Source organism: Cyprinodon tularosa, unplaced genomic scaffold (genome assembly GCF_016077235.1).
Source record: "Cyprinodon tularosa strain WSP-4 unplaced genomic scaffold, ASM1607723v1 ctg12, whole genome shotgun sequence".
NCBI lineage: Eukaryota > Metazoa > Chordata > Actinopteri > Cyprinodontiformes > Cyprinodontidae > Cyprinodon > Cyprinodon tularosa.
Window position 1 is genome coordinate 338715 of NW_024038003.1, and position 18926 is coordinate 357640.

General features: G+C 40.0%; 1 protein-coding gene across 2 annotated transcripts in view; it reads left to right on the forward strand.

Moving 5' to 3' along the window:
• The window catches only part of LOC119773023, a 34057-nt gene that overhangs the window by 8479 nt on the left and 6652 nt on the right, over positions 1-18926 (forward strand). Inside the window, exons 17-39 of one of the 2 annotated variants that reach the window (XM_038269810.1) lie at positions 56-316; positions 400-657; positions 2076-2336; positions 2416-2673; positions 2756-3019; positions 3107-3364; positions 5193-5453; positions 5555-5815; positions 6754-7014; positions 7087-7338; positions 7420-7686; positions 8029-8289; positions 8370-8624; positions 9031-9327; positions 10941-11222; positions 11303-11566; positions 13257-13514; positions 13955-14215; positions 15145-15402; positions 15513-15773; positions 17324-17569; positions 17640-17903; positions 17987-18250. In XM_038269810.1, coding sequence (XP_038125738.1) covers positions 56-316; positions 400-657; positions 2076-2336; positions 2416-2673; positions 2756-3019; positions 3107-3364; positions 5193-5453; positions 5555-5815; positions 6754-7014; positions 7087-7338; positions 7420-7686; positions 8029-8289; positions 8370-8624; positions 9031-9327; positions 10941-11222; positions 11303-11566; positions 13257-13514; positions 13955-14215; positions 15145-15402; positions 15513-15773; positions 17324-17569; positions 17640-17903; positions 17987-18250 — 6033 coding nt within the window. The remainder of the gene's footprint in view (positions 1-55; positions 317-399; positions 658-2075; positions 2337-2415; positions 2674-2755; positions 3020-3106; positions 3365-5192; positions 5454-5554; positions 5816-6753; positions 7015-7086; positions 7339-7419; positions 7687-8028; positions 8290-8369; positions 8625-9030; positions 9328-10940; positions 11223-11302; positions 11567-13256; positions 13515-13954; positions 14216-15144; positions 15403-15512; positions 15774-17323; positions 17570-17639; positions 17904-17986; positions 18251-18926) is intronic. The other variant, XM_038269819.1, reaches the window with a different exon arrangement.

The window sequence follows — 18926 nt, forward strand, 5'->3', positions numbered from 1 at the left end:
GATTCCTGGCATTTTAATGAATACTGATCCCTGCTCATTTTCTTTTCAATCTCAGCTCCATGTTCTCCATCCATCCAGAGCAGCACTCTGACATGTGGAAACAACTCTGCCCTCCTCACCTGGACACCAGTAGCTGGAGCCACAGATTTTATAGTAAATGCTACGGCTGTGAATGGGCACAGTGTTTCTTGCAGCTCAGATAGAGCTTCATGCAGCCTTACAGACCTCATGTGTGGTCAGATATACTCAGCATCAGTTACTGCACGAGGGAACAAATGTGACAGTCTGCCTGGACCTATCACCAACGTTACCACAGGTGTGCTACTGGTCATTTCCTCACATATGTATATTTAAGTATACTCAGACAACTCACCTTTTCCCTTCCTTGCTTCTTTCCAGTCCCCTGTCCCCCAGTCTTCACCTCTAAGCAGTACGACTGTAGCACCAGCACAGCAACGATTGGCTGGTCTGATACCGTGGGGCGCTTTAGCTTCTTTGTTCAAGTAGCAGGGGATGGGCATGAAGACAGTTGCCGGACTACCAACACCAGCTGCATGTTCAGAAACCTACCCTGTGGCTTTGATTTCAACGTGAGGGTCCAAGCTATGGGAGCCGAGTGCAACAGCAGCATCAGCACCAGTGCATCCCTAAAAACAGGTCAGTAAATTTACTCGATTCACCTCAAAACCACAGCGTTTTAAAAGTTATTCTTATTTTATGACTATTAGAACCAGCTGCTTTATTGCACTTTCAGATTTCCTTAAAAACAAGGGTACATTTAAAGTCAAAACTCCTTAAACAGAGTTACATGTTGCAACATTGCAGGTACAAACTGGATTGTACTTAATTAGAAGGGCATGGTCATCAACTATGTTACAAATAGAAACCTGAAAAGGATGACGTAACTTTATAGCCCACCAGACAACCTGTACAGAGACGATGTACAATATTTTATTGGTCTTAACAAAGGAAAGATGCATCCTGACAAGTCATTAAAATAAGTTTCCACCATTAGACCCTGTCTGGGCAGGTTGATATTACCAACATGAAGGGTAAAAGAAATTGTGATGAAGCTGAATGAGAAATAATTTTGGTTCTTAATAGTTATATAGCCCATGCAATAAGTTGAAATAACATCTTCCTAAACCCAGCCCAGGTATTTAAATCAAAATTCACGTATCTTACTTTGGACTTCTTGTTATGCTGAGGTTTGTAGGAACTTGCTTCTCCTTCCTTATATTTAAGGTCTTTTTAAGGCTCCCTGGTCTGACATTTATTCTATCAGGTAATCCTCCAGTATTGGAATGCGATTAGCTGCTTCTAAGTTTCCATAATTCTGACTTGTTTTCCTAGTTTCAGCTTGATGCACCCTTTAACATATTTTACTGCAGGTATGGTGTGTTTATAATAATGTGCAGTGTTAGGTTTCCTCTGTAAATTAAGGTCAAATGTGGACCAGAAAATGTAATCCTGTTGTCACATTCCTCTACTTATTTGCCACAAGCTATATGACTTGAGGAATGTCCAATCAGGAGCTCTGCTTCCTATTCAACAGCGGCTTTCGATTTGTTATTCCTCTGTAAAGAACAGATTTTTGAAGCCCACCAATCAAAGCTGTCCTGTCAACAGATTCTCCCTGTGAGTAGCGGGATAAATGTTCTAATAAATCCACTCCTTGCCCCATCTGTAAGTGTAGGCGGACAGACATGTCTTAGTTAGTTCAGTTGTACTCTGATCTTTTCATTTTCAGTTTATAGAAATAAATTGTGCTTTGTGAGGTTTTTAAAGTTTGGGATATTATTACAAAGCAATTCAAACATGAGGTCTTAATGGAATGGCTTATTATTCTCTAATCACACACAGATAGACTCCTATTTAATTATTAGTGGACTCCTCAAGAATATTGGTTTGTGTTGGATTTTTTTTCAGCAGTGTCAGAGTTAATTAAGTTTATTTAGAGTATACTTTCATAGTAACATGCCTTTAAAAACCATCAGTCATCTTTCTCCCTTTCCTTTACACTGTTTTCTTTGGATCTACACCAGAATACATGTGATCTTTGATTCCCTTTCCAGTCCCTTGCGCCCCAGAGAACATGAGCACCGTCACACAGTGCAGCAGTGACTCTGCTATAATAACTTGGGTGAGCAGTCCCAGTGCTGTTGGACACAATGTGACAGTGACTGGCCAGGATGGACACACCCACCTCTGTCACACCAACTCCACCAGCTGTCACGTCACTGACCTCCACTGTGGGGAAACCTACAGCGTTACCGTCACACCATACTCACAGACATGCACAGGAGCCTCCAGTTCACTGGCCAGCTTTAAAGCCGGTAAACATGGATAATATTGCTCTGTATTGTGTGCATTTCAGCTCAGAGCAGAGACATTAAACACCTCATCTCTCTCCAGGGCTTTGTGCTCCAAGCAACGTCTCTGTGTCTCCTGCTTGTGAGAACAGCACCATCTCATGGACTCCAGTGACTGGGGCAGAGATGTACATAGCGACAGCTATGGCAGATGATGGACACAATCATACTTGCAGCTCGAATGATTCAAGCTCGTGCAACTTTACTGACCTACACTGTGGGGAAACCTATGCTGTCAGAGTGGTAACACTGGACCAAAGCTGCTGGAGTGAGCCAAGCCAAGCAGTGCAGCTAAAAGCAGGTTAGAAGAGGAACCTGCTAACACATGAAGGCCTAATAACACAACAAGACTCTCTTAATTGTTTTCCTCCATGTGTTTCCAGCACCGTGTCCACCTGCCAATCTGAGTGGTCATCTTACCTGTGAAACCAACACTTTGACCCTCACATGGGATCCAGTGATAGGGGCAACCTATGTTTTGCAGTGGGAAAGGATAGGGGGAACATCTCCTCCCTCAGAGTACATAACCTCGAACATCTCTCACTCTGTTTCAAATCTGGTCTGTGGAGAAAGATATGGTTTCCGCGTTGCAGCAGAGGAGACAGACTGCAGGAGTATCTACAGTCCACCCATAGAAATAAGTACAGGTAGGAAAACTTATTGAGGGAAAATTTTACCTGTGCAAATTATCCTTAATAAAATATAAAATAGTTTTTTCTTTTTTCTTTTTTTAGCTCCTTGCCAGCCAACAAACCTTACCGTTCGTGTGGACTGTGGAACAAAGAACGGGAATTTCTCCTGGGCAGAAAGTAAAGGAGGAAGTTTCTATGTGGTGGAGGTTATTGGGGAGCACGGCCACGTAGCCTCCTGCTCGTCCAATGACACCTCGTGCGCCGTGAAGCTTGACTGCGGCCACTCATACTCTGCAACTCTGGTGGCCTCCACTGAGAACTGCAACAGCACCAGACACACAGACATTTCCTTTGACTCTGGTGAGACACTGTCCAGTGGTGGATCTAGAACATTTTCATACAGCAGGTCAGGCAGGAACAAATGTGAACTGAGGGTTTGCTGAAAACTGATAGGCAGGAATGTGAATGAGAACGAAATCTATATTTTCCAAATAAATCACAGATGCTGTTTAAATCAATTTATGAGTCAACATAATACATACCTTAAAGATGCTGAGCATTTGTTCTTTATCATTGATTACATGGAAGATGCCTAAATAAATGCAGAGACAATCTGTATCCTATTATACTATGGTAGTTCTTACCCACCAAGCAAAATAGGTTGAATAGACATAATTTACATCCAAACTACATCTGCATTCAGTTAAAAATTTAAAGGGAAAAGCTTTTATTTTCAGATTGTTGACAAGACGATCCCATCATTAAGTGTTTGGCACGTCTTAAGCCAAATCCTTAAAAGCCCCCATGTTCACGTAGCATCATTTCATATAGAAGGTTTAAAACAATCCAACCTTCGATTTTAGTGCCATCATCCAGGGAAGAAAAAGAAGACTAGGAAAAAGATAAAAATATACATCTTTCTTTTAACGTGAAATGGTCATTGGTCTAGCCCACAAAACACACCAAAGCTTCCTTAACATTCCTTGCATCATTCCTGACAGATTTTCCATAAAATTTTCTTGGATACAGTTTCCAGCCTTGGAACATTTACTGCCTCCACCTTCTTTTTCCACTATTTACTGTCAGACACCTGTGATTATAAGCCGTAATTGCAACAAACTCTTCAAAATGATCAACATGCATTCTAACAAAGGCGTCTGCAATAAAACAGAGCCACAGTATCACAGACCCTCTACTGTGCTTTACAATATGATCTTTCTGGAGAGTTTGGTACCAAGCTGATCATTTTCATTTGAATCTATCCCAAAGCCCAGTTTTAGCTGCAGCTCTCTGATAATGAGCTTCAGATTATTTTTCAAACTTCCTAACATACTTTCACAGCCTTTGACAAAAAAGCTTAATAACATGAAACCTTTTTAGATTTGGTCAGGTATGGTTAGACGTGTTCCTGTAGCACTTTCCCGACTTATAAAGATCAACCAAGATCATCCATTGTTGAGTGTCTCTGTTGTGTTTTTTACCATTTTGAAAAGCTGCTTAAAGAAACATTGCTGTGCTTGCTACTCACAAAGAAGTGAATTTTAAATTTGAGAACATTTATGTTAAGAGTTGTGTTGAATTGACAAAAGAAAACAATAATCTCACCATTAAATTCACTACTGAAGGAATCTAATCAAACCAGGCATAGAATGGTTCTTGCAGATATTTTTGGCTTGTAATTGTTATGATGTTCTGCTGCACTGAAGGATAAAAACATTTTAAGAGTTTTTTTTTTACACATCTGTCCTATAGGTCTATAGGATTGAAAAAACAACTTGAATGTATTAGAGTTGTAAATTGGCATAAAAAGAACGAAACCATTGTTAAACATTTAAGCTGTTTCAATACAAAAGAAGTAGGTTTACATGAGATGTGACACCTCTGCTCTGCTGTATTTTGAAACTCAGAATACCATTTATGTTTTTCATCAATAGTAATACTACCCTGACCCTCGATATCAAGCAGCTGAGTCATTATAATCCTCACAAAGAGAAATAAACATTGGCAATAAGCAATGTACTTTAGATTCTAACAATTATCAGCAGATAAGTTTGTAGTTTAGATTAAAAGGTGAATTTAAAAGTCCATATACATTTTAATTTTAAAGAAGTTTTTTATTTTTGGAATCATCCCCATATTACTTTTAATCATAGTTGCTTTTTTTCACACCCTTGTGTTTGTCCCTCAGCCCCGTGTCTGCCAGACGATGTCATCGCTGAGTTAGATTGTAAAACCAACACGATGAATGTGAACTGGACTCAGACCAGCGGCTCAGACGTGTACACGGCCTGGGCCATCGCTACAGACGGACACCGAGCCTCCTGTAACTCAACATCCAACCACTGCTCCATCCAGGACCTCAGGTGTGGAAGGATCTACGAGGTGGCCGTCACCTCCTCCTCCATAGACTGTGAAATCATTGCTGGCTCAGACTACAAGGTTCAGGCTGGTGAGTGAACCGGACTGGGGTCTGATCTGTTCTGTTCTGTAAAATACTCATAGTGGAGAAGTGATGATTGTAACTGGAAAGTTCTGGTTAACCTCCTGCAGCTCCTTGTAAAGCTGAGAACACCAGCGCTGAGTTGAACTGTAGCTCCAACATGATGACTGTGAGGTGGCAGGATGGCAGCACGGTGCAGAACTATTCTGTTAGAGCCACGTCTGCCCCGGGTGTAAACTCCACCTGTGAAACCACAGAGAACAGCTGCTCCTTCCTGGAGCTGAGCTGTGGTCAGCTGTACACCTTCACTGTGACGGGGTACAACAATGTGTGTGTGAGCGACATGGGTGACCCCATAGAAAGGCACAGTGGTACGGTAACAGCACTTTTTAATGAAAGTTTTTATTTTTCATATCATAATGACAGTAAATCATATTTATGATCATTTTGACTGTAGTGTTTAGCGTTGGTGTGAATTTATTGTTATAGATTTCTTTACTGTTTTTGCAAATCCTTTGTTAATTTCTATAATACGGCAGCAGGTCCTTATTTGCCTCTTAAGCAGTGGTGGATTTAGAACATTTTAAATGGTGGTGGGGGCAAAGGTGGCACAAAAGGTTTAGTCATGGTGGGACCAATTCATCTGAAAAATTAGAAATCTTTTATATTTAATGAAATCACCAAAATATAAACAGAAAAACACTTTAAAGGTTTTTATTGTGTCTATTTTTGCTTCTCAATAACAAAGCCAACCTTTAGGCTAATCAAGAAAAATACAATTTTCACTGATAAAAAAAATCAGGACCCAAATTGCTGAACTGGATGGCAAAATGCATGGCAAAGCAAACCAAATCTATTTGGATCGGCTGCTTTCTCTGATTCTCCTTATCTCCTTCCTTTACATTGATTTTTTTATCCCTTATTTACCACTTTTGTTAACATAATTTCCCTCCTCTTCACTTTTATCTTCAGCTGTTGCACTTTCAGAGGCCTTCTTTACCTGTGACGCCCCTGGTCTAAATTATTCTTCCTTCATCTAACTTCTCAGTCTTTTCTTTTCCTGCCTCACCCTTTTTACTAAAGAAACTACACATTTCTCAACTTTTAAATGTTCTTTTGATTGTGATCTGCAGTATGTTAGCATCAAGATTTGGAATAAATTGTCCCACTAATCAAAACAAGAAGTCTATAGCAATATGAAACAAAAAATCTTGTTCTCATTGCACCCGGTTTTTAATCTTAATTTTTTGATAAATTGCCGTTTCCTTTTTTTTCCCTGATTAACCTGCTCCTTTTATCCTTTTTTTAGCTCCCTGTCCTCCAACTAGCGTATCGGCTGATCTGAACTGTACAACTCATACAGCACTGATCAGTTGGTCTAGAGCTGCTGCTGCCACAGCCTACAGCGCTGTGGCCACCTCCTCTGCAGGACACAACTCGTCCTGCATCAACATGGGTGCGTCCTGTGAGCTGGAGCATCTGGTCTGTGGACAGCAGTACTCTGTCATTGTGGAGGCCATCCATGCTAGCTGCCCTGGTCCTGCCAGTGCTCCCGTCAACTTTTCTACAGGTGAGTTTAACAGAAATCTATAGACGAGAGACGTGAACATTGATGAGACTCATTTTCTTTCTCCCTTCTCAGAGCCCTGTGCTCCTACGAGTGTTTCTGTTGATTATGATGCCAGTGGTGCCTGGGTGATGTGGAGCCCTGCTGAAGGTGCCACCTCATACTACATTCAGGCTGAATCAAATAGCTCATTGGTCAACTGTACCACCAATACCACCCGCTGCTTCCTGCAAGACCTCCTCTGCAGTCATGTGTACAACATCACTGTGATAGCAGGAAACCAGGCATGCAGCAACGTGGTCTCTGACACATTACAACTCGTAACAGGTCTGTTACCAGATCAGAGATTCACTCTTTAGCGTTACTTTTTATTGATATTTGTGTGGATGTGTTTTCCCCTTTTTTCAGGGCCCTGCCCGCCCACAAATGTTCAAACCAGCATATCCTGTGACCAGCTCACTGCAACTGTGTCCTGGCTGCGGAGTTACCTCGCTGTGGGCTACGTCGCCTACTTTGGGGACCAAAGTGGACAAAACGCCTCTTGCACTGGAACACACACGGATACCAGTTGTGTGGTCTCTGGGTTGACGTGTGGCTCCATTTACAGAGTCTGGGTCATTGCTTTGGGAGAGCAGCACAACAGCTCAGACAGCTCTGTGGTTTCACTTACCTCAGGTAGAGAAAATTCATCAATGATGACATCACCAACAACCCACACCCTAACAATAAGATTAATGCCAATGGTGTTATGAATCCATTTCAACAATAACAGCTAAACTAAATCACCTTTGTGGTATCCGGATTGTTTTATTATCATCCCACCTACAATATCATGGACAAAATGTAAGAAGGATGATTCAGGATTTTTGAGGTGATAAAAGCTTATTTAGGGACCAAATACCTGTTTTGTTGTTCATTGTTTTTGCCTCCCTGACAAGTTAGTACCCTGGGTGAAAGCCAATCTCGTTCAATTCCTGAACTGCCACTAATTAGTCTTCCTCTCTCTGCTCCAACCAGCACCTTGCCAACCACACAGTATTGAATCTTTCCTGGACTGTCAGGCCCACTCTGCTACTGTTTCCTGGCAGCCCACTGTGGGAGCTGAGTCCTATGCTGCTGTCCTAACATCTTCATCGGGCCACAGCGTCAGCTGCTCCACCAACGCCACCAGCTGCCAGCTGAGCTCCTTGCATTGTGGCGTAGAGTATAATGTCACCCTAAAGGCTCTAGGAGAAACGTGTAACAGCACAGCTACCATGGAAGGACACCTCATCACAGGTAGAGAATGTAGCATATTTACACTTTTGGAAAGACATCAGTCATGAGGTTCATATAAGTCCACTGCCGGTTTCCCGCAGAAACATGTCCACCTGTGAATGTGTCCGTCCATTACAACGGGACTGCCGCCCAGGTTACGTGGGCAGCGACAGGCTCCAGCTTGAGCTCTGTATCGGCTGTCACAGAGCAGGGCCTCATCGTCGACTGTAACTCAACCACTGCTCAGTGCTCCCTGACAGACCTGCAGTGCAGTCAGACCTACAACATCACAGTCAAAACCAGAAACTCGGCCTGCAACAACACTGTGACCTCAGCGCCCCACCGCCTCATTACAGGTGGGTTACTCCCTTGTTTATGTACAGGTCCTTCTCAAAATATTAGCCTACTGTGATAAAGTTCATTATTTTCCATAATGTAATGATAAAGTTGAACATTCATATATTTTAGATTCATTGCGAACTAACTGACATATTTCAGGTCTTTTATTGTCTTAATATGGATGATTTTTGCATACAGCTCATGAAAACCCAAAATTTCTATCTCACAAAATTAGCATATTTCATCCGACCAATAAAAGAAAAGGGTTCTTAATACAGAAAAAGTCAACCTTCAAATAATTATGTACAGTTATGACTTATGCACTTTTGAGAAGGATCTGTATACTTAATTGCAGCATCTTCCTGTTTCTGTTTTTTCTTACAAATTTTTCTTCTTTGAATGTCTATTTTTTTTTTTATTCAGCACCCTGCCCGCCCACAAACATCCAAGTCGTTATGTCATGTGAACAGCTCATCGCAAATGTGTCCTGGCAGCAGAGTGACTTCGCAGTGGGCTACGTCGCCTACTTGGACAACCAAAATGGTCACTCCACCTCCTGCATGATAACAACCCCAGATAACTGTATGATGGGGCAATGTGAAGAAGGAGTTAGCTGCATTATTCAAGGGCTGATATGTGGCTCCATCTACAGAGTTTGGGTCAAAGCTTTAGGAGAGCGGTACAACAGCTCAGACAGCTCCGTGGTCCATCTCACGTCGGGTAAATATTTCATTTTTTGTATGTGTTTGTGACTGTCCTTTTTTGCCAATATAGCACTGAGAATCCATTTCCCAGAGCTTGATAATGGCCTGACAGATTTGGTTTCACAAGCAAACCATTATGAGTGTTGCTATAAGGTTAACCTCGGTATTTGTCCATGACATTTTATTGAAAATTATTTAGGGAGTAAAATTGTATACAACGGACACAGAGAGGGAAAGAAAAGTGAAAGAAAGAGAGGGAATAAGAAGTAAGGGGAAAGAGAGATAGACGGGAAAGAGGGAGGAGTAGATAGAAAAGAGAGAAAACAAAACAACAAAACAAAAAAGCAACGAAAGACAGTAGGTAAACATCAAAAAAGTTTCCAGAGTAGTGGGTATCGCTTAGATAACCAGTCAGTCTATGTGTGGAATAATTTGGTGATTGCACAATATTATTCAGGGTGGTATATATCTGTAGCTGCAGCTTAGTATGTAGTAATGGTGTATATCACTGAACACCTGGAACCAAACTCCCTTGATATATAAGCATGGGGATGTTTGTGTATAAAGGTAAATACGCTCTCTATCAGGTTTATGCTGCCCCAGAGTCGCCCTACTGGGCCCAGAACAGAGAAAGAGGCACAGATATCAAGAGGCACTTCAGATCACTGGGACACAAGGAGGCCAGATATAGAGATGGCCGCACCCAACAGAGAAAGGCAGATCAGAGCACCGATGCCCGACCCCTAAAGGAGTTATTCTATTTTATGAGTAGATTGCGTTTTGACTTGAACCTTTCCACCTTTCTGCTGTTACAACAACAAACATCACAGTGATGTTTAGGTTTTTTTTATGATCCACAAGTTAAAACCAGTGTATAATGGAGATATTGAAAAATGAATGCCTTTTAATTCTTTTTACAAATAAAAAACGCAGGATGCAAATTTTTTTGCCACAGATCCTTGATCACATTTAGGCCTGGAGCATTCTAATACATAGACTTAAACAGTGGAAGGTGAATCCTTTAGCCTTATTTGAAGTCTCCTTCCATTTTCAAAAAACACCCTGTCTTCCCTTTCCATCCTGAACAAAATCATCTAATGTCAATTATTAACTTTCCAACACATATATATATATATATATATATATATATATATATATATATATATATATATATATATATATATATATATATATATATATATATATATATATATATATATATATATATATATATATATATATATATATATATATATATATATATATATATATATATATATATATATATATATATATATATATATATATATATATATATATATATATATATATATATATATATATATATATATATATATATATATATATATTTACCTAAGCCTAAATGTCATATCTTGGTCTTATCTTGTCACTTTCTTCAATGCTTCCTCTCTATAAAACATGTTTTTTTGCCACGTTACATAAAGTAATGCACTACTTCTGTTTTTCTAGCACCTAAATACCAGAAACTAATTGTACTGTTTTAACACAAGAAAATCTAAAAAGGTTCAAGGGGTGTATAAACTTTTAAGAGGCCCACCATGTCTTTTTTGTGTGCATCAGTTAAAGTGTGTCATGTTTTTTCATCAGCTCCTTGTCTACCTGCTAACATCACGGCAAAGGTAAGCTGTGAGTCTGATAGCGATGCCATCGTGTCCTGGAGTTCTCCGACCATACTGTCGCCCATCAGCACACAAACAAACATTTCGGTCATGACCATTGTTGGAGGAAGCTCTCAAACTCTTTGCACCACCCAGCACAGCTACTGTAACCTAACAGGTCTAAGCTGTGGGGAGACCCACAACCTCAGCCTCACCGCCACCAATGAGCAATGCAGCCTCACAGCCCAGACGCACATCAACGTCACCACCCGTAAGTTTTAATGGATAATCATGGCAGCAATCAGGCTGTTTCTCAACAGTGTATCTTCAATCTTTTACTACCTTTTCTAGGCCCCTGCAGACCTCCACCTGTGTATGTCAGCCTGCTGTGTGGCACAAACACTGCTGCCATATCCTGGGATGTGAAACCAGAAGTTGAACTGTACACAGCAACCGCCATTAAATCATCAGGAGGGGAATTGAAAACATGCAACTCCTCATCGTTTTCCTGCCAGATCACTGGTCTGGTCTGTGGAGAAATGTATAATTTTACGGTGGCAGCATACAGTGATGGTTGCTGGAGCCCATGCAGTAGCCCTTTTGTCGTCCAAACAGGTACCTGAGATGATGAAATACTTTGTTTATGCATATTGTTATTAAGTTGTTATTTCATACTTGGGAACATGATGTTGTTCTTTGATTTAATAGAAAAAAACTTAGATCTTTAGTGGACTATATGAGGTTGAAAGAAATCCTTAACTGTAAAAGTAAATCATGCTGAGAGAAACACCCCCAGATTTGAACCTACAGAGATAATTCAAGTGTTTAAATAGCTGGGAATGCTTAAAGTGGCTAAAGTGTTACTGAATACACCTACAGCCAAAACTGCCACAACAGATAATGGTTTTAAATCCGAGAGGCGTGCTGTGCCGCAGCACAAGGAAAGAGACTGCTGGCATTATAGGAAAGTTTCATTACTGTGTGAATCCATTGGAAGTGCAGGATTACCTGACCAGTTGTGAAAGACTTTAATAAAGTTTTCATTATTTTATAAAAGAACTAAATTACCACTTAGTTATCTAGATTTAGTTTAGCCTAAATTGTATTGCGCTGATATTTTTTTCTGGAAAGCATTAAAGCTAATGATCAAGAATGTTTATCTTTATCCCAAATTTAATTAAACATTTCAATATTTTTGATTCTCTTAGGCCGCTTTAAGCTTTCCATCGTATCTAATGACTAAGATGTCAGGGGCTTTTGCATCTTGAACTGGTGCATGTGCAAAAACTGGCGCACTGTTATTCTGCTCTTCCCGCATTTGTTGCGTTTTGTTTTTTTATATGCTGAAATCTGTGGTGAAATTCCAAATAGCAGGAAGTTTTTTTTTTTACAATGAAATTTGGATGAAAAAGAACATAAGTTTGATGCTTCATGTCATATCAAAGATGAATGAAAATCCAGAACATTGCCGCATCTTTTATCACAGTAGCTTTATTTCTCCCTGTAGGATTCAATCTTTTATATGAAGTCAGGATTCGGTCAAAAGGAGGAACAAATGATAAATACTGCTATGAGGAGTTTTATTAAAAGCATACCAACATACAGAGAAGGATGATGCATTCATACTTATGATAAATTCGGTGCCTTATGGTATTAAATCTGCTCGCATATTAGGTTCAAAACACATACAGAGGGTAGTTAAATTGTGCCCATTATGAGTATTTATTACATGAGTGCATTTTGGCAGAATTCTGACTTTATACTTTAATATCAATACTTTCATTTAATGGGAAAATCTCACGTAAGGAAATAATTATTTTCAATGTGTTTGCTTATAAAATTAGTTTTAAATTAATGGTCAGATTCAATAGTCCTTATTAGAGAATAATATAGCTGGAGTATTTTTAAACTCATTCTATAGATGTCCTTAATTTGGAATTCATATAAATATGACTCGATAAACAGCCTAGTTTTAGAAGCTTTTTAAAATAGGAGAGACAAAAGAAACATGGAATCTAAGGAAGACAGATGTTTGTGTTATTTCCTGAAACACGAAGTGGCTGCAGGAAAATGGCCACCTTTCTAATTTTGCTCGTATCCACAGATAGTTTTAAGCACTTAAGCAACATGATATTTTGTGTGTGTGTGTGTGTGTTTTTTTTTTAAGAAATAAAGAAAAACCTGCACTCAAAAGAAGTTCCATCAGTTAAATTTATAAGTTTGCAATGTTAACCTTATCTCCACTAGCAGACTGCTTTGCTATCATACTAACTATCTTCCCACTTCTCATTCTTTCACCTATCAGAGCCTTGCCAACCTGTGAATGTCTCTGCTCAGACGCTCTGTGAGAGCGAGGAGGTGCAGCTCTCCTGGGATCACACAGGCAGCCCTGACAATTTTTCAGTCACAATGATGGGGAGTCTTGGGTACATGGAAGTCTTCAACACCACCCAACCCTTTTATTCAGCCCCTGTATCCTGTGGACAGAGCTATAATCTCACTGTCCGAGCACGGGGCAGCCATTGTGACAGCATGCCAAGCAATCCTGTTTTCTTCAAAACGGGTATTTCCTTTATGTTTTCCAAATTCTCATTTTCACTTTGTGTTGTTGTGTTTTGGTCATGTTTCTGAAAGCAGGAGAAAAATGGAGCATTGTTCATTTTCATAGGGAAGAAGGCCTGTATTCAATAGATATGAACCTTTGTATTGTACCATTAAACTCAAGTTGTTTCTAATATTTGAAAAGGAAATGTGAAAACTTTTTGATCCATTTATTAACAGTCTTGAGTTGGGGGTATTTATTTTTAAAATGCAGCTTTAATTTTCTGATCTTTCTGTGAAAAACCTTTGCAGTTTTAACAAATGTTGTTTTATTTTGTATTTTTTGGACCAATCTTGTATGCTTTGGAGCAGTGAATAAAAATGCATACAAAATGCATTTTTTAATAATGATATCCTTTCATTAGTATGTAGAAAAGTGATTACCCCATCATCTGTTTGCAGGTCCATGCATTCCCAGGGAGGTGGTGACCTCTGCGCAGTGTGACTTTAACATGGGGTCTGTCAGCTGGGGCCCCAGCAACGGTGCAGAGTCATATATTGCTACAGCAACAGGTGTGGATGCCCACACTCACCTGTGCCTCACCAACACCACTTCCTGCACGTGGAGCGACCTGCACTGCGGGGAGTGGTACACGGTGGAAGTGAGAGCACGGGCTGACAACTGCACCAGCTCTCCAAGCAACTCCTCTGTCATCTACATGAGTATGTTACGGAGAATTTCAGCATTTAGAATACTTCTGGATCATGTTAAAACATTTATATCCATGCCGTAAAAGTTTAAAAACAATCCAATGGACTTGGACTTGGTTTCCAAGGTTTGAAGACTTTCGCTTCCCCTCCAGGAAACTTTCTCAATTCAAATCTCTGGATCTGCAGTGAGTTTGAAGCTTTATATAGACAAGGCCTTGTATTGCATGGAAACATGCACATTGAAACCGACGAGTGGGTCGTTTGGTTCCACACAGAAGAGCGGCCTCCTCTGGACAAGACTCTGCAGTTCCTCTACACCTTGTGGACAAAGGACATTTTTTTAAGGACCAGAATGTTCACATTCTGGTTAAAGAAAATAGGTGGTTTGAGAGGGGTGTGAAGGAAGCCATCTATGTTAAGAGAGAAAAAACAATTTTAAACGGAGGTTGTGGACTCAGATTCCAGCTTCAAAAAACTTACAATTCAGTTACAGAGATGATCCCTTCAAGGTATCACCGCAACCCCCACCCCATCATAGAGGAACAAAGTACATCCTCTCGTCAGCCAGGTGAACAATCCCTCCGTTAACGACCGACCCTTGACAATCATAGACAGGTTTCAGATATGACAGGCTAACAATGGAACCAAACGACCCGCTCGATGGTTTCAATGTGCATGTTTCCAAGCAATACAAGGCCTTGTCTACAAAAAGCTTCAAACTCACTGCAGATCCAGACATTTGAATTGAGAAAGCTTCCTGGAGGGGAAGCGAAATGTCTTCATACCTTGGAAACCAAGTCCAGTGGACTTTTATGGGATGACTCTGACCTGGATGACTGAGAATCTTCATCAGCATTCATATCCATGAATCAAACAGCCCTGTTATTTGTGGTAAATATAAACTCTTGTTGTGATGTAATGTCACTTCTGGATTTTTCCAGATTCCTGCAGGCCTGAGAATGTGACTGCCGCGGTGAACTGTGACCAGAAGGCTGTTTCTCTGGACTGGGACATCAGTGACAGAACAGAGGTCTTCATGGTTTCAGCTGAGAGAGGAGGCAGAGTGATTAGTCTGAGCACCAACAGCACCTCAGCCCGTTTTTCTGATCTTATATGTGGTCAAAACTACAGCCTCATAGTCACCCCTTACAACCAGCACTGTACTGACAACACCAGTGTGTCCACGTCTGTCCTAACCTGTGCGTACCAATCAGATACGACCATTAGGGGCTAACGATTGTGCGATTGGCTTCTGAAATTCAGAGGCAAAGTGCTTGAAGTTTAAAATACACTTCATTGTTGTTTTTAGGGCCTTGCATGCCAGTGGGGATCTCCACCTCACAGGATTGTATTTCTGGCATCGTGGAGATAACCTGGGATTCTTCCAATGGCTCAGATTACTACACGGCCAACATGCAGACGGACACAGGCATCTCAGAAAAGTGCATGTCAGAATCCAATTCATGCAGCGTTATGGCCCTAACATGTGGGCACAACTACTCTGTGTCGGTCACAGCTTCCAACCAGCAGTGTAACATCACCTCTGAAGAAACTACAAGTCTGCAGTCAGGTCAGCATTGGTCTACTAATAGTTTGAATGCAGCCTTAGGGGAAATAATATTTTTTTAAACTTATTTCTGTTATTTGACTTATTTGATCTGAAGAGGTTGTTCTTGTTTTTATCTCCTCCTATTTTGGCTCTTTGTAATTTAGTTTTATTCTCTGCATTTTTACTATATGTTAATCTGGGAGGATTTATTATGAAAACAACCGTTAATTGGCATCTAAAAGCGAAATTAAGTAATAAGATCAATGAATGTAACAGCAAAAAAAGATAAATGAATCGGGCCATTATAATAAATAATTGTACTCAATAATTTGTACAGTGCAGTAAATACAAAGCCAGTTTTCTTAGGGGGAAAAAATAACAAACCAATATATAAAAAAGTATTTGTTTTGCACTAAACAGCTGATTATAATTATGAAGCTGATTATGTTTGCCTTGGTTAGAGCAGCGGTCATCAAAGGAGTTTGGGGGTTTAAAAGTTTTGAAACCCAGCTGGTTTCATTAATGCATAAATCCTAATTTGAAAACTTATTTAACCTATTTTTGATATAGAACATTATCTAAATTGTGAAAAAAGAATATATCTGTAAGTGGTCAATTTTTTCCATTGTTTTTCATTTTTTTCGCCACCATATTAAGTCCAAGAAAATGTTATAAAACAGGATATCTTCAATAGATATCCATGTTAAGTATTAATCACGACTCTGGTAATTTTACAAAGCTTAAAAAATATAAAAAGCCCTTGAATCATTTACATATTATATAGGATAAAAAAAAAATCTATTTTATTTCTATAGTGTTTAGTTCTGGAGCCTAAGATGTCTCTACACCTAGGCTTATTTTTTTTTCACAGATAAACTGTTTTGGTTTGGATCATTATCATGCAGAACGATTCAAAGATAACATAACCATCACTAGATTTTGCTTTAAATTTCCTCATGATTTAAAAACTCCATTGAGCCACGACAGAAAAGGCTCCCAGACCTTTAGTAGAGAAACAGGCCCTTAGCATCATAAATCCTCCGCTGTACCTAACAGTGAAAAGCAGTTGCTGGTTTGAAGTGTTCATCCTTTGTTTCACATCGTACCCAGCTGGATTATTGGTCAGTCCTACTAAAGCAAACAATTCCAGTTAAAGTCCAATGTAGCAGCAGATTTGAATTAATATAAAAGTATTTAAAACAACCAACCAACATGTAAATACCATGTTGGGATATTGTGGAGACAGTTATTTTTTTAACTCAATTTTATGGATTATCTTAACTATAGTGATATTGGGTTCCAAGCATGTTTCCCACCAGCGACTTTGTGCATTTTCTATTAACGTTGGACCTTTCCAATGTACTCTAATTGAAAATTAGATTTTTTTTTTATAAATTTTTTCAGTCTAAAAATATTCAACTGCTATAAAAGATCAATTTAATTTAAAGCTTTTTATACATCTTAACCAACGGCGCTAATAAATGTGAAGACTGCTCTAAATTATTCAATTATTGCTTTATTTATATCTACTAGCTTCATTGTTTGAAATGATACTGTCATGTTTCTGTTAGTGCCATGCATTCCCACTAATGTCTCTGTGAAAATGGATTGCTCCAACAACACGGCTGCTGTGTCCTGGTCTCCCAGTCAAGGGGACCTAAATTACTCGGTGATGGTCAACAGTAGCAGCAGTGACAACAGCTGTATGGCCTCTGATCTAAGCTGCATCACATGTGGTGCAAACTACACCATTCAGGTGGTGGCGATGGATGACCAATGCTCCAGTCATCCCAGCCCGCCTGTGCTTTTTCAGTCAGGTAAAAGCAGCAGCTCAGAGACGACTGTTTCCATGATGGATGTGTTTCTAAGCTGATTGTGTATTCTCAGGTCCCTGCCCTCCCCACAACTTGAACACCCAGCTCAGCTGTCTGTCCAATGACCTGACTGTTACCTGGGATGCAGTTAGAGATGCCGATCACTTCTTGGTTTCCTTAACTTCTGCCAGTGGAGGAAGCAGTGAAATATGCAATACTACGAAGACTGCTTGTTCTACCGGCAGCTTAACATGTGGTGATACGTACACTGTTCAAGTGATCTCTGTGAGAGGCGACTGTAAAAGTGAGCTCAACTCGACGCACAGCGTCCAGTCAGGTATGAAAAATAGGAAAAACTTTTCCCATGAAAATCCCTCCATCCACTCACTGATCCTTACAGCTCTGCTGGCCTCTTCTCAGCTCCCTGCCAGCCTGAAGGTATCAGAGGTCACCTGGACTGTGTGACCAACTCTGCCTGGATATCCTGGAACGCCTCCCCTGGGGCGGAGAGCTACACTGTCTTAGCTGTTGGAGGAGATAGCCACACAGCCAACTGCACCACTTCCACCAATACAACATGTGAGGTGGAAAACCTGGCCTGTGGCGTTTCATACAATTTCACGGTTACAGCTAAAAACGGCCAGTGTGAGGGTCCACCAAGTGCCTCCATCACTTTACAGACAGGTAACCTATTCAGATCAGAATGTTCTGCAGTTTGCGGTTTGTGACATAAACATTATGAGTTTAAATGCATTTTGCTGGGATTTGATGTGATGAATCAACACAAAATATTGTGTAGTTGTGAAGTATAATTTGATGTAACATTTTATACATAAAAGAAATCCGAAAACTCTGATGATTAGTCAGTGATTTGTAGACAGCTGATTTACTGTAGCTACACTTCTCATGGGGAATGTTTCCACCAGCTTTAGACACCAGCTGTATGTTTACAGTAGTTGCCATGCAGCAAGATGAACCACATATTCCCAAGACATGTGTAGGCTCTAACAGATTGCCTGTCAGTATTGCTCTTTATTTAGCTTAATCAGCCTTTCCAACAACTATGATCAGCTTCCATGCATCTGCAGAAGCAACCACAGCATTATTCGGCCACCACCATGCCTCAATGTGTAATTTGTATTTACTAAAAAGGCAGCTTATGTAGCAAAAAGGACCTGAGTTTAAATGGAAGAAGGGCTTTTATGGATGGCAGCTCTGTTTTGTTATTTCTACAAGTTACACTTGGCTATGTATGAGTGCATGGTTGTATATCAGAAAATGGATGGATGGATTTAAGGATCCATCTAATGATTCTTTAAATAACTGATTAATCTTATGGCTGTTTTATTGGTTAGGTCAT